This window comes from Eucalyptus grandis, chromosome 3 (genome assembly GCF_016545825.1).
Source record: "Eucalyptus grandis isolate ANBG69807.140 chromosome 3, ASM1654582v1, whole genome shotgun sequence".
In the NCBI taxonomy this organism is placed as follows: domain Eukaryota; kingdom Viridiplantae; phylum Streptophyta; class Magnoliopsida; order Myrtales; family Myrtaceae; genus Eucalyptus; species Eucalyptus grandis.
The window spans coordinates 8377469-8395493 of record NC_052614.1 but is presented as its reverse complement, the minus strand read 5'-3'; the positions used below and the strand labels follow the sequence as shown (position 1 = coordinate 8395493).

Sequence of the window (18025 nt, the reverse complement as noted above, 5' to 3'; positions counted from 1 at the left end):
GTATGCTAAAAACTAGACTAGGGGAGCAGCATGATTCGACTGAAACCTAAGATGGACCCATGGGTACGCAAGGTCAATTTCGGGTTTCAAAAATTAGGAAACATGTTTCAATTGGTAAGTTAATATAACAATAACATGGAACCTATAACTTAGAATCTGGATCAATTTTTTGTATTTTTCTTGGTTTGTATTTTCGTATAATCGTGCGGTATTTCATAGCCTTCGATAATGAGTTTATAATCTAAAACACTAATCTAAGCTTATGTTTTATGACGGGACTTTTATTTTATTAATGTTTATAATTTGTCATGTGTGCAAATAAAAATTATAATCAGTGAATTATAACAATAAGTTGTGGTCTTTAAAAGTGATAATTCACTGTAATTGTTTAAATACAAATAAATATGGAATATAGGTAGATCTGAAACCTACAACATGGTAGGTTTTAGGTTTCTGGATATGCATGATAGGTCTCTAATTTGTAAAAAATGATAAATATGTTCTAACAAGTAAATTTCAAGTTTTAAGTGGAACTTATATGAAACCCATAACCACTCACCCCTAATTTCATCGACAACTTAAGTAGTACCAACATTGATATGTGATAAGTGATACAACACACGAATACATTATTTAAAAAAAAAAAAAAGAATTTCAACATGTTAGGACATGTTGTATATAAAAAAAAATATATATATAAATATATATATATATATTTTATATACATGATAAATTAACATTTTATTATTATTTCAATCAAATTAATTTGATTCAAATTCATAAATATATAAATAATCTAAAAAAATAGCATATTACATTAAAAATATTAAGCTATCATTTGTTAATATCATTTATTATTTTAATTTGACAAATTTAATTCCATTCCGATAATTCACAAAACTTGGAAGGAAAATAAAGACAATCCACATTCTAGATTCGTATGTCAGAATATGTTGGAAGAAGAAAGAAAATTGGGGAGGGGGTGAATTATGTGTTATAAGAAATGAGAATCAAAAGAGAAGAGAATACTAGATTTTCTTTTTACCCCTTTATTTTTATTTTTTTTAATATTTACATTTTTATGACATCCGAAATTTCACTCGACAAAAAAACAAGCTCCGAATACAGAATGAATCACCTCACGTGTCAAGCTTATCATCAGACCCTACCAATAGCACCATCACGAGAATTTCAATCCCATTTTATCCCGTCGATACAGAGTCGCCTAAGTCCCAACGATAACGTCATTGTTTCACGATCGACGCCGCCTCGAAGAGATGTCCTCACCACCGCCGCCACTTGACTTCACCGACTCAACATTTCTGCCCGTCGCCGCACCAACCGACGTCCCCCAGATCGGCGGCGTCACTCGCGCACCCGAGGGAGAGAAACAAATATTCAAGCGGCGAGCGGCAGGGATCGGCACCTCTTCCTCTCGCACGAGCGTGGTCAACAGTCAACGCGACGCATCCCTCCTGGGCGTGACACGGAGGAAGCCAGCTGGCTCCGTTCGTTGCTGCCGAGTCCAGTTTCCTCGCAACGAAGATCAACAGCAGCGGCTTCAAATGGTGGTGGATGAAGACGAAGACCCAAATGAAAAAGAGAAAGGGACGAGCAGTCTTTTCCCTCGCATATCTCAGGCTCCATCTTCACTGTTCTTGTACAATTCCCTCATTTCCGCCCGTCTCTGCATCTCTCAAGTTCACTCACCACCGATTCTCGCGCCCGTCTTCAACCCCTTCTCGTCGTTTTCCATTGCAGCCGCAAGGCAGAAGCAACGAAGACCGTCCCTCTCCAATGCAGCTACTCGCACCGCCACCATCGACCTTGCCTTCGTCTCGTCAAGTCGTGACGGCCTTCCATGAGGATCCAAGGCAAGTAGATATCCTTCACTTCTATCCTATATCGATCAATTGTTGTTTGACGAGGATAGTTTCCTAGATATTCAAGAATGTTATTTAGGAATTCGTTTAATCAGAAGTTTTGACTACATTACCTAGTTATATTATCAAGCTCAAAGTAGTCGAGCTCGTGGTTAGGTCATAGGGGCATGGACGGTTGATATTTGGCATGTGCGAGAGTTGGAATGGCAAAAACTTTGAAAGAAAGTCATGATTGGGTTGAGGGCAAGTTCAGTTCTAGCCTGACCCTGAAGTTTGTTAATCTTATGCCAACTTATGTGATGCAAATTTCATGAGGCATTCTTCACGAAAGTCGTCCCTTACAACATACTTTAATTTCAGAATTTTTGGATTTCATATGACAAAAATATATTTGAAAAACTTCAGGATTCAAAATCTATTTTTGGGTCCATTAGACCGACCTCTTCCAAATTTTCATTTTCCACAGATTTTTTGGTTCAGAATTCTAACATGTGTCTTAATGAAAGTTGTAAAGTACATCCTAGGATACAACATATTAAATGTCCATAATTTTTCTGTCTCATTTGGTTGGCAAAATATGTATTTTCCTCAATTGAGTTCTAGAAATCTATATTGTTTCGGGACCAATTTGCAAAAATTATTTAGAACTGTATAGCTGAATCAAGCCTTGAGTCCTCCACAAAAAATGTCCCTCTGGGTCCTATCTACCTCATATTAAAGTTTCATAATTTTTTAAACCTATTTACCTAGGCAACAGCTATCGCTTCTAAAGGGACGCGAGACACCTTATAAGGCTATTTTAGGGCCTAGGATGTGAGAGTCTTTTGATAGTTCATCTAATATCGACGTAGGTGAGTTTATATTAGTCTAGGGTTCACGATTCATTGGATGCATGCTTGAGACCCTAAATAAGTATTGTTAACGTATTTTTAATTGAATTATGGAAATGCTACATCATGGTGTGGATGTGTGAATGAGAATATCATCGATCCTTAAGACGACAATACCCCAAGTTATAGTAGGGATACCTTAACTAGGTTCCTCTAGATGCCTAGGAGATGTAATGCAATTCCCCTAGATTTCCTCTTGATGCCAAATGGATGCGAGATGCCCAAGAATAACAAGGTTTCCCGAATGATGATGGCAACATGGATTTATATTGAATATGACTTTAGTATTTTTGAATTGAGCTACCGATTATTTGTTAGGAAAAGGTAATACATGTATTAACTGTCATGTATTTTGAAAATGTTTTCAGGTAAGTTGATATGTAAGTGATTTACTTAACTTTCTATTGAGACATTTTTTATCAATATGATAATTGATTCATGTAGTATAGACCAGTGGACCTGCTGCTTGCTGGGTTTAAACTCACTAACTATTGACTTCATCTTCATATCAATATAATGTTGATCCAACCTACCTCTGGGTGCAAATTGGCGTCACGTGGGAGCAAGATGAGTCTGTGGACCTTGGCTTTCAAGATAGGATTTTTTATCTGTATTAAATCACTTATGGTCGTGGATGTAAGGCCCCAAACGGGGCAAGTCACTCTTGGGATGTACGCTCTTGTCAACAGGTGCATGGTGGGTCCACTCCCACTATTTGTTGACAGGCTAGGAGATAGAGGCAACCCCGCCACGTAGATGGGAGGTAGGAGGGAAGCTGGTTTTTGGAGTTGGGAAGTATTTTGATGGAGTCCAAGGACAAGGCTAGGCGACCACATATGTAGTTAGGTTGGGATGGAGTGACTGATTTGCAGCATAGTATAATTAGTAGTACTGACCTTTTGAAATTCCCTAGTGTACCCAACTCATCATTTAACACACATATAAATAAGAAATGAAGTTGTCCCGTTTGTAGAAGTCCATTTGCACCCCCAAGATTACTTCAATCCCCTCGTTTGAATGGACTTATATTGAGAATTAGGGAAAATAGAGTCAGTTTTTCTGTAGGTATGCCTTCTCGCAATAGACGAATTTTTTGTTCAAATCCTTCAAGAACAACCTTTTAGCAGCAAACTATTCAGAATTTCAGTTCGGAGTATAGAGACACTCAGAAATGTTAAGATGATAACATTTTTAACTATCTCATATACTTTTAAAAAAAATGAAAAAGATAATTGCGCTAGGAGTTCCACATCAACTGTGACATGCTGGGACATTATAATCTCAATCCGTCATTTATTGAAATTTCTTAAAATAAATCACATGTGTGTTGAAATCACATGTCGAAATTTCAAATTCACGTATCGGAGAGTGTCAGAAGAGTTGACCGGCTATTGCATTTTTCAACATCTATCGATCGAGTGTCGAATATGTATTAAAAGTGTTTGATACAACACGAAAAGTCCCGTGAAGGGTCAGGTTCTCCTGCTCGACAACTGAAGGATGGATGAGACGACAAGAGCGACCCTGTCGCCGGGCCTGGGTGAATTATTGCAGTTAGATAGATGGGGGTCACTGACAGCTGCCCCACCGCATTATCCATCCGAGCAATTATCATCCCATACGACCGAAGGGGGAAGAGAGACGTGAAAAAGCCTGTCATCGGACGCTTTTCATGTTATATCGATTCTGCATCTTTCTGCACTTTTGCGTGCGGTTTTTACTAGGGTCATGCGAAGACTGCCCGAATTTGTGCCGGCAAGTCTCGAGAAGTACTAGGTCTAGCAGGGTATAATAGTTTTGTAATAGAAATAAAATAATTATCGTGCGTGCTCTTAACTGAGAGAAACATTTGTGTTGATTTTAATGGATCAACGACAATGATTTTTCATTTGTGCTACCTATTATTTATTTCAAGCGATTGCGAAATGGTGTTCGGTAGAAAACTATTCCATCCGTGTTCTTAATAAAATCTAACTGTACATCGAATTACTAGAAATTTTTTTTGAAATGTTACAATAGATATCTTAAATCCTAGATAATCTTAGTCAACTTTTTTAGGGAAGACATAGGGGCACGACCAAGAAGGAAAACAGTAAGATATAGGGCCGCCGGCCCGGTAAAGGTCAGCAATTTAGTGACACAAGAGCATCTCGGATATGTCCGAATCTCTATGGGAATTCGAGGATGGTCCATACGTGATACGACATTAACTCATTACCTGAATACCACCACGCAGGATTGACTGGAAAGGGCCCCTATCCAATTGAATTTTCCAAGTTTGGCCCCCCAATAAATATTGAAAATTGCCCTCAAAACTTATCTTTTCCTTTATTTTATTTGTGGCCCACCTTACAAGTAAATGATTGAATGTCTTCGAAACGATAAGACGATTCAAAAGTCAAGAAGATGTTGCACTCTAAATTTGAAAAAATTATCAAAAAAAAAAATTAAATTTATCATACAGGGATTATTTCATAATTTTTTTAATTTTATCAATTCAATCATAAATTTTTTAATACCTTACAAATTCAATTCTAAACATTTTAATTGTACTAATGTAATCTTGAACTTTTTTAAAAAAATCAATTTAGTCATAAGCATTGCTCGCATCCCTCGACCAAGCACCCGAGGAGAGCCTACCAGCTCAACAAAGAAGAAAAGAATTAAAAAAAAACAAATTAGTTACGTTCACATAGACAACGTCACGAACGGCGGCCAGCACCAACTCGACTGCTACATTAACAACAAAGATTATGTTGACAATTCATTAAAAGGTTTAAAACTACATCAATACAATTAAAAAATTTAATACTGAATTAGCAAAATTAAAAGATTTAGAACTGAATTAGCCATCTTTAACTTAGAATTTTTTGGACACTTTTTCCCTCTGAATACATGATGTAGAGATGTTATACTCTGCAAGTTCATTTTTCGCTCACACCATCCATCCACCTCAAGAAACCAGAGGTCTCACCAGATTTGCGCACTGCTTTGGTGAGTTTTTTGAGTTTTGAGGAACAAAAGGGTCGTGTTATATATACTTTCTTTAACGTTGCATTTATAGACCTACCAAATGAAAAAAAAATATCAAAGTTGATGATGAGTTCCTAGTCACAGCCGCGTCCTCACGAGGTACCGGCCCCCGCGTAGTTACATACGGACACGACTTATTGATCCCTTTCAAGACATAAGAACGCTTAGGCTAAAAGAATGAGCTGATGGCGAGGAGACCTCCGTCGGCATCAAGCACCGCGAAGCTCCGGGCACAGGATACTTGTTCGCGATGATGGTTCTTGATCAAGTCGCGGTGTACCCGCAAGCCCCATCGTCGCTCTGTCGCGAAAACTAAGCAGCAACCAGAGAAACCAATCGTTGCTCGACTTCTTCCCAGTTGTGGACTCTCGTGACAAGGGGTGTTTATCGATTGACTCTGTCTTGCACCATGGATAGGAATTCTCGTAATCGAAGAGGAGAACGTTGATTCCGACATCGGCGCACTCGACAGCATATCTTGGATTATCGTCGATCAGAACCTTGGCTCCCAAGGACCTGCCAAAGTGGTTTCATAAGTTGAAACTAAAGCCAAATGGTCCCTGATGTTCGTTTTCAGCTGAGGCAATATACGACTTTATGCTACACAGAGGACACAAATAAAGAAGAATCAAGTATTCCTAAGGCTGCCAATTTTTTAGATAGGCCCTTCTCTGCCCAAGCTTATTTATCCTAACATTTGAGACAACTATATAGGGAAAAATTCATGTGTGGCACAATGTAATGATGGGTGCACAAGAGTGTTGTTTTCACCCCGAGCGACAGCTCCATTTCTTCCCTGTGATATACAAATAACCAACTACCCGACTAATGAGAGTTATGAGACAGGTTTATAAAGCTCAAATGCATACCTGCATATTTCTGATTTAGGCCTAGATTCCCCATTTAGCGCAAAGTGATTCCCAAAGTGAATCTCGTCAAACAATCCAGGATAGTGCTTCTCAATCCACTCTATTGTGTGGTCCTTGATTGCATTCTGCCTCGACCTTTACAAGAACAAATAGAAAATTCAAGATCATTTAATTCTTAGATTTTCTTAAAGGTGAAAAGAATGAGTTTGAGCTTGCATACGTGACCACTGAGAGTTTACACAGCCTTGCTAATTTGTATAGTGCCCTCTGAGCACCTGGCAATGGGTGAATCCCCTTCTTGAAATACGGTGTCTTAAAGAACTCATGAACACGCAGATCGGCTGTCACAGCGAGAGTAGCTCTTAAAAATTGCATCGTCATGGACAAAACTTAATGCAGTTCAGAAACTCAAATGGACTAAAATAGAAAACTGAAGGGAACCATTAACCTCCATCAAATTCTTGGGAAACTAGACTAACTTTGAAAATTCTGATGCCATGGTTAAAGCGTATAGTACTTCTCTAGGGAACCTCTCATTTGTCTGATTTTAGCTTTTGTAATAAGTTCTTTAGCTGAACATGTGTGAGAATGATCATGCAGCCCACTTTGTGAAAAGACAGAAATCAGGATAGAAAGCCAATCACAGGTACTAGTTTTTAACTGTCCTTTTTACAATTGCATACAAGGACTACCACCAAAACAAGCTTCCCTGGTGTGCAAGGTATGCGAAAATAATGGATAGAAACATAGCAGCGTAGTACCTTCATTGCGAGAACACCCCCAAATCTGCCACAGAAAGATGAGGGTACTTCAGAGAAGATTGCATGCTCACCAATATATGTATGCATTAACTACATATATTATGATTTAAGACAGATTACAGCACCAGAAGAAGATCTTTCTCACAAATAGTGGCAACAAGACAGCATCTTCAAATAATGTAAACAAAATGTTAAAATTCAAGAATCCGTCAATATTATAGCAAAATTACACAAAATTCAGCAAATGAGCGAAGAATCTGTCTGTTTCCAGGGATCCAAGTGCAGCTATATGCATAAACAATGTCGAGATCATGATACCAAGAGAATGAAGAATACATTTCATCAGGTAAGTTCCAACAAAGAAGAGCAAATGAAAGGCAACCAGGAATGTACTCAGACTGCTACTAGCATGGCACCAAACCATATATCAGATCAAGCAATTGCTTCTGCATTGCAGCATAAAATTGTAAACCAATCCAATCAGCACTCTCTGGCCTGCCAGTTCACTTTGATTTAAAGTTAATGCTGATTGAGGGAAACAAGCTCATCCGATACTATGGTTAAACAATACTAAATATTGCTCCTTTCAATGACTAGGTCCCCATAAACAAAGACGGAATAGATCTAACAGAGCACCTTAAGTCTAGTAACAAGATAATAGATATCAGCCAATCAATTATGACCCTATTCAAGTTGTATTGTCCTGATTTTTTTACTCGACTTATTATCCAATTGAAGTGCTTCTATGGAAGTCAAACAATGAAACAGGGGAAAATGAATTCAGTGACTGAACAAAGAGTACAAATTCAAAGGCCATCCACACAGTTTTCCCTCGCCAGTACCCACTATATGAAATGTGATACTCCGAGAACTCGAATACATGATACTCCAAGACCAAATGATTTGAGGATTAAAATAGCTCAATGATCAACCATTACCTTAAAGAACTCGTACACATGATACTCCGAGACCGAATGATTTGAAGAGTAACGATCCGCAATGAATCTGTTGAGAGCTGAGACAAAGTTACCCAATACTGCCAAACAGCAGGGGGGAAATTCCAAACAACCGATCAGAAGAGACACCAAAAGGAAAAGAGAGAGAACCCATCCATCCAAAACCAGAACACAAGTGGATTTGAAGATGATGCATAGGTGGGTGAATGTTCTGGTGCAAAAAACACAAGATGATTTCTAACAGTTATGACAAATGTCTGCATAAAATATAACATCTACCATGACTCATAAACATGACTGAAACCAGCAACTATCTATGAAAAGAATGTCTTGCTTCTGACTTCAGGAGAAATATTGCCAAGTAAATATCGTCAATATTGACTAGAATTCGATCAATACATTATGCACAAACTAACAGCAATCCCCAAGAATTTTTAGGAGGGAAGTTTTTCCCTCCTCAAGTACTCTTTTTTATTTCGGTAAGGTACATAAGAACTCATTGTATATCAAACAGATGAACCAGAAGGTAAAAATCAAAGCACCATGGAATCAAACACAATATTCGAGATGGACCGATACCTTCATCAATATCAACTGCAACTACTATCTTCTCTGGCAAGTTCTGGCGAGGGAAACCAGAATGGTTGCTCCATCGACTACCATTTACAGATCCAGCATCCTTCTTATCTTCAATCTCCACACCCACATGACGGAACACGAATTGTGGACTTCGCGCAATTGCGAGAGGATTATCCACAATGATCTTAGAATCAGCATCCCCCTTCTTTTTATTAGACTCAAATTCAAAGCACCCCTTGAGCGTTAATCCTGCTCCACCTCCCTTAATCCTAAAACCGTTGCAAGTATCGATCTTGGGCACAACTTTCCCCACAAAAAACGTGTTTCGAATTGGCAAAGACGGTGAAGGGTGTGTTGAACCATGAAACCCCTTCGAAAATAAAGGATCTTTCATGAGTAAAGAAGACATCAAACCTCCCTGACTCTTCAAGTAACGATGCCCAACACAATTTTGCTGATTCAAGAATCGCAGCAAACTGCCCAGCCCTTTTAGCATAACCATGGATTGTTACATTCCACCATGAAAAAACCAAATTACCCACCTCCTAAAAACACAGGAATTCTACAACCCAAAACTCCAAAGGCCTCAACAAGCCACGGACTATGACGATCTAGCACCACCCACCAAGAAAAGGAAAAGGGACCCGACAAAAAAATGCGGGCAATGAATCAAGAGAAGGCACCACAAATCAATATGATATCCAGCACCACCCTTAAGGGAATCTCCTGGGAGCTGATGAAAGCTAAAGCCTACGTTTCCAAAAAGGAAAACCCTAAAAAGAGGGAAATTTTTCCGCCTCAGTGGAGAGACGGGGCAAGTGGGTGGCCGAGTGGCTCCGCGGGACGGCCTAAAATCATGGGTTCGTCGCAAAAAGCTTCAAACGACGAGATCAAACCACTCTCACGACACAATCCAACCAAAAAGACGCTCCAGAAACTTTCCCACGCGCCAAGACGAATTGCCCAGGAACTCAAGGAAACCGAGAAAGCAGACAAATTTGTGGGATTGCAGCCAAAGCGTGCAGCTCGAAATCTAACGAAAGAACATGGGAGAGAGAGAGAGAGAGAGAGAGCTAGAGGCGCCGATAGTGGAACGTAAAAAGAGGTGGTCCTCGGGTCAGGGGAGACGTGGTTCCTGCGGGGGAAGGAAAAAAGTAAAGGATCTTTAAATAGGAGAAGGAGAATTGTCAAAAAAAAAAAAAGAGAGAGAGAGAGAATGAGAGGGGTCTACGAAATTTTTTGCAAAGCAGAGATTTTTTCTTTTTACAGCAAAGGAGAGATTCGAAAGAACAGCTTGAAAAGAAAGGAAGAATATGCAAAATACAAGGCGGTGGTGGTGGGGTTGTTGTATGCGATCTCTTTGTTCTGTCCGTTTTGCAGATCCGTTTTCCCCTCTCCATTTCAGTTGGCTAATGATGAACGATACATCCTAAATTTTCATTTTCTCCCATGTAAAAAAAAAAAAAACATATATTTCGCATTTCAGTAACTAATTGAGTGAACAAAAAATGTGGCCTTTCTAGTTGAGTTAAAAGAGTTCGAGATAGGGGATCATAAGCACATGCCACTCCCAATTTATCAATGGTCGTATTAAAAGATATTTCAATTTGTTTAAGAGAAAGCACGCTTGTTTTGATTACATAGTATGGATTTTTTTCTTACAAACTCTGAAATCACGTGTATTTCGAACTAGATAGGGAAAAAGTGCATGATTTTATGAATTTTCAGATTTTGGTGACATAAACTTAAGAGATAATCTCTCGGTTGTGAAGTTGTATGTACAATCCATCAATCCGGATTATGTGTTCCACATGATTCTAGACGATAGACATGGACAATATTTGACTCAAATTCTCCGTCTATACAAGGAAGGCCTGATTCATGATAAGACAAGGTGTTAGAGCTACAATATGTAGAATGAGATCACAACTTTTTATAATACCTAGAAGATCAGCTCTCCATAGACCTTGGTATGGATGGAGTAGCATATTCGGCAGAACAAAAGCATGTCCTTCTTCGGTAAAGGAAAAACTACTATGAAATAAGGGAATTTATGTGATAATCCTTAGATAATACTATGTCCTTACTAGACCTTAGATAATAAATGCACTAGAAATTCTAAAACTTATTACGAATGTACAATTGAGTCCTAAAACTTTCAAAAAGTGCAATTAAATCCTAAAATTTGTCATAAAAATGCAATCGAGTCTTAAAACTTTCAAAAAGTGCAATTAAGTTCTAAAATTTATCACATAAATGTAATTGATTCCTAAAATTTTCAAAAAAAAATGTCACTAATGGAAGAATTTGATTTGATCATTTTGACAAGTTCTAGAACTTGATTGTACTTTAAAAAAAAAACTTAGGATTTCATTGCACTTTTGTAATAAGTTTCAAGATTTAATTGCATTTTTTTAAAATTTTATAACTAAATTGCACTCTTTTAATAAATTTTATGACTTTTAATGCACTTATCACTTCATTTTACTATGCTCTCATGCTATGGATCACAAGAGTACCACTGAATTTCATAAGGGAAAATAACACAAATGATCATAAATTTGTCATAATCGGACTTTGAATTTGTTTGATGTAATCCCTCAAGTTTAGCCCAATATGCAGTGTCATCCATGAACTTTTTATTTATTTAATGTGATTTGAATTTTTTTTATACATATTCAATTTAATCATTGAAATATATAAAAATGTTCATTGCTATTCCTAAACTTTGATTAATAAAATAATAACATTGGATATTTTCATATAATTAAGAACTAGATTAAATATTTACCAAAAGTTGATGGATCATATTAAACAAATTAAAAATTTAGGGACTACATTGAATATTACGCTAAAGTTTAGGGACTGCATTGAACAATTTAAGACGACATTGTAAATTAAGTCCAAGTTTACTGACCATTTTACCTCATTACCCCATTCCATAATTGCCATCATCTCTCCAAAGGTGAAAATTGTGAATCACTAATCGTAGGTGCCTCCGTCATCCATACGTCATAACATAAAGACTTGTTAATGTCGCTTTCACCATAGTTTAAATAACATTGCTTACAAAAGTGTGTGATGGTAGCAATTTTTAAGGGATTGTGGCACGTAAGACGTTAATGTCAGCATGATTTTTATCTCCTGAAAAATTAGAAATGTCGAAAAGGGAAAAGGGAAAAGGGATAAGATGCGACGAACGCCCAGCTAATTGAGCTCCCCCTTAATGGGAAAGTCAACCATTGTTCACTAGATTGATCGATTATAAATCAAATCAATGACATTCTAGAAAACAGCGATGCATGTCAAACCGCACGATAATGTTTCGAATATATATATCTAAATCGAGTTGCCGATTCACAGAGCACGCCGTTCTTTTTTTCAACGTTGATGTGGAGATGGATGTAATTGATCAATTGGATTTGATACAATTTCCAAAAGCAAAAGTGAAAATACGTCTGACATTTATCTAGAATAAGCTTGTATGGACAAAATTTCACACGGATCGTATATCTTAAAGCTACTCTCTTTTATCTTTTTGGAGTTGGATTTTAGGCGTTTTTTTCTTTTTTTTTTCTGGGGTCGAATTTTCCTTGCATGACAAGAACGCACTTTCAACAACTTTATGTGCTTGTTGAAAATGTGTTCTTGTAATGCAAGGAAAGTATAAAAGATGCCGCCGCACGTGTAGGTCATGATTAAATGGAGTTGGATGGACTGCTACGGTATTCGAGTGTAAAATATAGTGTTACCATGAGTAGGTCGTAATTAAATATAAAAGATGCTGTGATATTTGGTGAACTTGTTTAACGATGTGCCGACGATCTATGTGATTGAGGCTCTATTTGTTTTGAGGAAAATGTTCATTTTTTCAGGAAAATTACAATACTTTTCGGTGTTTGGATGAAATCTAAAAATAAAAATAAAAAAGTCGTTTGGAAATGAAAATTGGATTTCATTTTTTTAAATGAGTTAATACCTTCAAAAAAACCTGAACTAATATACGTATAACAAATTTACCCAAAACTAATTTTTTTACTACGAAAAATCATAAATCGGTACATCTATGACAAATTTACCATAAATGATCATAAAATACCCTTAACCGGTATACTTGTGACAAATTGAATTGCGAAAGACCCTAAATTGGTTGTCATGTACCCTTCATTAAATTGGATAAATACCATAAAAAACCAAAAAATTGTCAACTATGATAAACAAAAAGTAGAATCGCAAACCAAGACACCAGTCAACTATTATGTGTCATCCAATTTAGCAATTTGATAATAAAATTTAATAAAAATTAATAAAATGTAAATTTATCACAAACATACTAGTTTGAGATAAATTTGTCAAAAAAATAATTTGAGATAAATTTATTATAAGTGTACTAGTTTAGGTTTTTCAAGGTATTAACATTTTCTAAATATACATACACTATTATACACTATTCAAATACTAAGGCTATATTTGGTTTAGCTTTGGAAATGGGTTTCGGGGAAATGCAAATATCTTTGGCCTAAAAGGTTTTGGGGAAATGCAAATTGAGTTTGGTAAAAAATTCTTTACAAAGTTATTTTGGCGTAAAAAATGTTTGGCAAATTCTTTTTATAAAGGGCTTTTGGATTTCATTTTTTTTATTAAAAAATATTAAACTTTTTGCCGACTCTAGTGAAGGTAAGGGTAGTTTTGGAACAATGAGAGGCAAAATCGAAAACTAAAAATTTATGATAATAGCTTTGAAAAAAAAAAAGTAGTTTCGATATTTGACCAAATGTTCCTATCAATATTGGGCTTTTAACTTTTCCAATGTCAGTATTTGACTGAAAGCCTTTTGGACAGGTTTCTCAAACACCCCAGCATTTCCCACGAGGCTTTGAAGGCTAAAACTCTCTTGGGAAAACTGAACCAAACACACCCTAATAACTTGTGCACGGGTAACCAAGGAACCAAGCACAAGCATCAAGATTTTAGTCAAGCCTCAATGCACCCCAACTCAAACATTGGCAACCTAGGCAAGGTCACTTGGGTCTCAATGCCTGTGCATGACTTCTTAGCGCCCCAACTCAAGTCCACAAAGGCAAGGCTTGAGAGCCTGGTGCCGTACTTGAATCTTTGGCACTTAGGTCCAAGTCCATTAAGGTCAAGCGCGAAACCTTAGTCACTATGGTCCCTAGCATTCAAGCTTGGGTGCCCAACACTAGAAAGTCCCTTGTGGCTAGCCTAGGGACGCTTGTACCCATGCCCACATCATTGAAGTCGAGCCCAAGACTCTTGTCACTGGGACTCGAGCTCAGCATTAATGGACCTGGGCCCAAGCGCTGAAGACCTAGGCACTAGTACTAGGGTCTTGGGCCTAACCTCGATGATCCCAGCCATAAGCATGGGCACTGGGGTATCAACTTCAGTCTCAATGGACCTAGGCTCGACATGGGAGATTTGAGCACCGCCACCATTGTCTCAAGCCCAAGGTCCTCAGCATAAGTATCGAGGTCCTAGGCTTGGCCTCGATGGACCCACCCCTTAGCGCTGGAGACCCAAGCATCAACACCATGGTCGTAGGCCCTACCATGATGGACCAGGGCATAGTCACTGGGATCCCAATCCTCGGCCTTGATGGACTCGGGTTAGGTGTAAAGGATCTAAACACGGGCACTAGGTCATGGCCCAGGCCTTAATGGATTTGGGCTCAACCTTTATGGACTTAGGCTCGGGCACTGAGGACCCAGGCCAAGGCACTAAGGTGTCGAATCCATTGAGGCCCAACCTTTGTGGACTCGAGCATGGGCGTGGGGGTCTCAAGCCTTGATCTCAATGGACTTGAGCTTAGGGATATGGGCATAGGCATAGAGATTCCAAGTGCGGCCTTTGTGGACCCAGGCTAGCCACCAAGGTTCTAGGTCCAGCGCCAATGGACACATGCATAGGCATTGGGGCTTCGAGCATTGGCTTCAATGGACCTAGGCTCAAGCGCGGGCAATCTAGCATGGGCATCGAGGATTGGATCATTTTCTTTGTGAACATAGACATGGGTACCAAAGTCTTGTGCGCAACCTTTGTATACCCAGTCGTAGTGCCAAGGTATTGGACACAAGCACAAGGGCCTTAGGCCGTACCTCAATAAACCTAGGACTGGGCACCAAGGTCTCGGGCTTTGGCTTGATGACCTCACCACGAGTGTTGGGGACCTGAATAAAACGCCAAAGTTACTGTGCCCAAGCGCAAAATTTATAGTCCAAGCATCAATATTTAATTATATTTAAAAAAATATATAAAGAGAAAATAGTTTTTCTGAATTTAAATATAGATTTTTTGTTGATCATGAAAACAATTTTTGCTTGACTCATTTTTTCAAATGATTCAATCCCCGAAAAATGAGCGCGGAACAAACGGAGAGTGAGAAAAAGACGTAAAAGTTGGATTGTTCGGGACGCTAGTTTACGGAAATTTCGGCAATCAACGCGGATGATGAGCAGTACCCCCCCTGAAGTTAGGGCCGTGACCAATACAATTTGACTTCACTCAAAGAATAAACTTCTGGACCGACCAAAAAAAAAAAAAAAGAATAAACTTCTGGGATTAGGCTTAAGTCCACACTATAACAGTTCAGGGCCTTCGAAGAAAAACTTAAGGCCCACCAAGTGGGAAGTAACCAATATTCAATATTCATGACTTAATCAAAAAACACATTCGACCCAAAAGAGAGAGAGAGAATCAACCAAATCTTTTTGCAAAAGATGATTTGATAACGTCGATGTTTTCTTCAGCATCTTGGCGTTGGTTAAGTGGATAACTGATTATCTTCTTCGTAGATATTCGCCTATATCTATTTATAAAACAATTAGCATTTGAAATTATAATGGGAGCATCGGCTTCCCGCAAGAAAAAAGTTCATGGCATCAGTTCCTAAATTTGCGTATTTATCTTGTATTTTTTTGTTTAAAAACCGACCTTTTAGGTTAAGATGCGATTGTAAATTTATATTTTTGAGTATCTTGTGCTTTAGTGAATAGACCCCGCTAAAGTTTTCTCCCAGCTCCGCCATTGGTATCAAGCATTTATCCTAAATTGCACTCTAAAGTCACAATACGATTTGTATGCGGTGGAAAAGATACCCGAGGCTGGCTAATTCTAGTGAGCGGCAATACATGGGCCCTTCGTGACCTTTTTTTTTGGGTCGGGACCGGACTTTGACCCGACCCATCGAATGAAGAAGATCGAGCCCGGAGAAAATAATCGGAGTTTTTCAGATTAAAAACAGTAATTTGGATGTGTGTTATTGAGATCCATTTGTAATTACCACCATAATGCCCAGCTTTACATTGATAACAGTTTTTCGGACACTAATTGTATACTTATTGTATCTAAATTGATTACATATGTAAATATTTTAATAAATGAGTCGGGTTGAGTACGTGGTACTTACAAATTGATCAAAATGGGTTATATTAATTAATTTGACTCGACCATTTTCGATCCAACTCAAACTTGACCCGACCTATCTATTTGACAACTCTATTGTGACCAATCAGTCCCTCGTTCCCTCCAGGATGATTCGCACTCCCCATCACCGGTCCACACCCAAACCTCACCAGAAACATTACTATCAAACTTTCAGATGAGAAGAAGATCTGAGCGGTGCGATGGGCCGACGGCCCGCTGCTGCTGATGGGCACCATCGAGATCCATTGTCGGTGCAGACAACTCCGCTTGTAGCTTACGCATGTCTAAATTTCGTTTTCTTTGTTGGTCAACGATTCGCAGTTTCAAATGAAAGTCGTGGAGTGGTCTTTGGGTTTCGGTTTAGCAGGAAACGAGGAAAAGAAAGTCGGACCTGACCAATCGGAGACCCTCTTTCTATTTGGCGCCAAAACGTTCCACGCTTTCTCGAACCGCGTTGCCTTTCTGTACCTCCTCCTTTCCGATCTTCTCTTTCTTTATAAAAGGGCGTTCTTGAAGTTAGTAAAATTTAGACGATGCACGTACCGTTCGCGTCAAACCATGAGGAGAGGAATCTATTAACAATTACTGAGAGTGATTTCATCTGTACTGCTATAAATATCGAGAACTAAAAGCCAACGGAGTTCAGATTCTTTTTTGAACTTTTCGTTGGATTATCTCTGGGGTTATCATTTTGTTGGCGCATTCTTGGTTTTTCCTTTTGGGCCGAAGCATGATCCTAAATTCGAGAATCAAATGAAGTGGAGAGAAGATTGACGTTCTTGTCCTGAAACGTTCTGTCACCGAATGGGTTTCTTGGGAACCCCGTTCCCTTGGATTTGAGCCACGCCCCAGATTTTGTTTTTTCTTCTTTCTTTCTTTGGATCAACAGAGGATGCATTTTGGGAAGGGAGCTTGATGAAATCGTCGTTGAGATTAAATTGAGCTCAGGGGTGCTTCCGGTCAGTTCACACTATTGACCTTTTTACTGTTCGAATTGTGTGGGGGGAAGAAGGAAAAAGGAAAAGCTATGTGCTCTGTTCTGGAGGAAGAAAATCAAAGGGTCGGTCAGAGTTTTACAGCCTCTTTCGGAATATTCCCCAACATCATCATCATTTGTAAATGTACTAGCAACTTGAAGCTTTTTTACTTTTCCTCGACTCTAGCTGACCAAACTCTTTTTGGCTCGGCCAAATACATGGACGGGCACACTGCCTATAGAAAAATTGTAAAGGATCAGTCACTTGACTCAAAAACACACCGCAAGTTCTGTTATAATGAGGTCATTAGGGGTGAGCATAATTTCAGAGTAGAAACAAGAACCCAAGAATCGAACCGATGAGAACGGATTTGGTTCCTAAGTCCTAGAATATGCAAAGATAGATTCCAAATTTCAAATTTCAAACAAATGGAAAATCCATTCCAACATGGTGGAATCGAGAGTCAGGAACTAAGAACAAGTCTTTGTGTTTTTATTATTTTATGTTTTCACACAGTCCTACGTCATTCTATGACATTCAATGATAAATTTCTAATCTAAAACTACTAGTCTAAGCTTCTATTTAGTGTCTAATTTAAAATCATTAATCCGAACTTCAATTTCCGACGACATTT

General features: G+C 38.4%; 1 protein-coding gene across 1 annotated transcript; it reads right to left on the bottom strand.

Moving 5' to 3' along the window:
* Positions 1 to 5781: 5781 nt before the first annotated feature.
* On the bottom strand, positions 5782 to 10125 carry LOC104436370. Its single transcript, XM_010049120.3, is given in 7 exon segments — positions 5782 to 6183; positions 6186 to 6322; positions 6676 to 6810; positions 6896 to 7016; positions 7437 to 7461; positions 8375 to 8472; positions 8972 to 10125. Coding segments are annotated over 7 exon segments (1083 nt in total). The 5' UTR covers positions 9474 to 10125; the 3' UTR covers positions 5782 to 6118.
* Between the last annotated feature and the right edge of the window lie 7900 nt (positions 10126 to 18025).